At 41.6% G+C, this 733-nt stretch overlaps 1 protein-coding gene across 1 annotated transcript; it reads right to left on the reverse strand.

Annotated features, from left to right (window-relative positions):
- Positions 1–522: 522 nt before the first annotated feature.
- Positions 523–733, reverse strand: SARC_17861 (hypothetical protein; the record flags this gene model as incomplete). Its single annotated transcript, XM_014288053.1, has 1 exon — positions 523–733. A coding segment is annotated over one exon (211 nt), but the record flags the coding sequence as incomplete, so codon positions are not given.

The raw sequence follows: 733 nt of genomic DNA on the forward strand, positions 1-733 counted from the left end.
TATGTATATGTATACATATATACATACACATATACATGTGAATCGCATAAATACGTCTTTTTTGATGTAAATCATATTGACATTCAACTTGAGCTGCATCATCCACTGATAATATCCTATATTTTAAAGTAGTTTTAAATCGTTCTATTTATACAAAGTAGTATCCGAACGAAAACAGACGAAGTAATGAGCCCGACACCTATTCAAAATATTCTAACTTTTTAAGCATCCGATGTACTCATGTATTACGTGTACTTCGAAAATATTGCGAAAAGGTAGTGTGTTACATGACTGCTAAATACAATTGGATAATTTTACAAATCTTTATTTACGCTTGTGGCGGAGGCGGAGGGCCTATGCTCGCCCTTCCAGTGCTACCTTCGGTGCCAACTGATAAAAATTTAAGCGCAGCAATGACTGGACTGACACTTGTGTTGTGCGTAGTCACCGCACTTGCTAGTGTTTCTGCAACAGGGCATGTCCCACATGTAGTCGTTTCCGCACTTTCTCTCGTACTCAACCTCATGGTCGATCGTAGATCTCTTTCTCGTTCTCCTCCTCCTTCTCGTCCTTCTTGGGAGCGGTTCCGGTGATAAGGGTACCGCAGAAGATTCGGGGTGACCCACAATGGAAAGTGATGGCACGGTTCTGGATCAACTTAAGCTGGGGTCCGTACTCATCAATATCCTTTGCCATTACATACGCGGTCTTCTTGTGGTGGTTGATCTTGAAC

This window comes from Sphaeroforma arctica (assembly GCF_001186125.1).
Source record: "Sphaeroforma arctica JP610 unplaced genomic scaffold supercont1.12458, whole genome shotgun sequence".
NCBI classification, from domain to species: Eukaryota; class Ichthyosporea; order Ichthyophonida; genus Sphaeroforma; species Sphaeroforma arctica.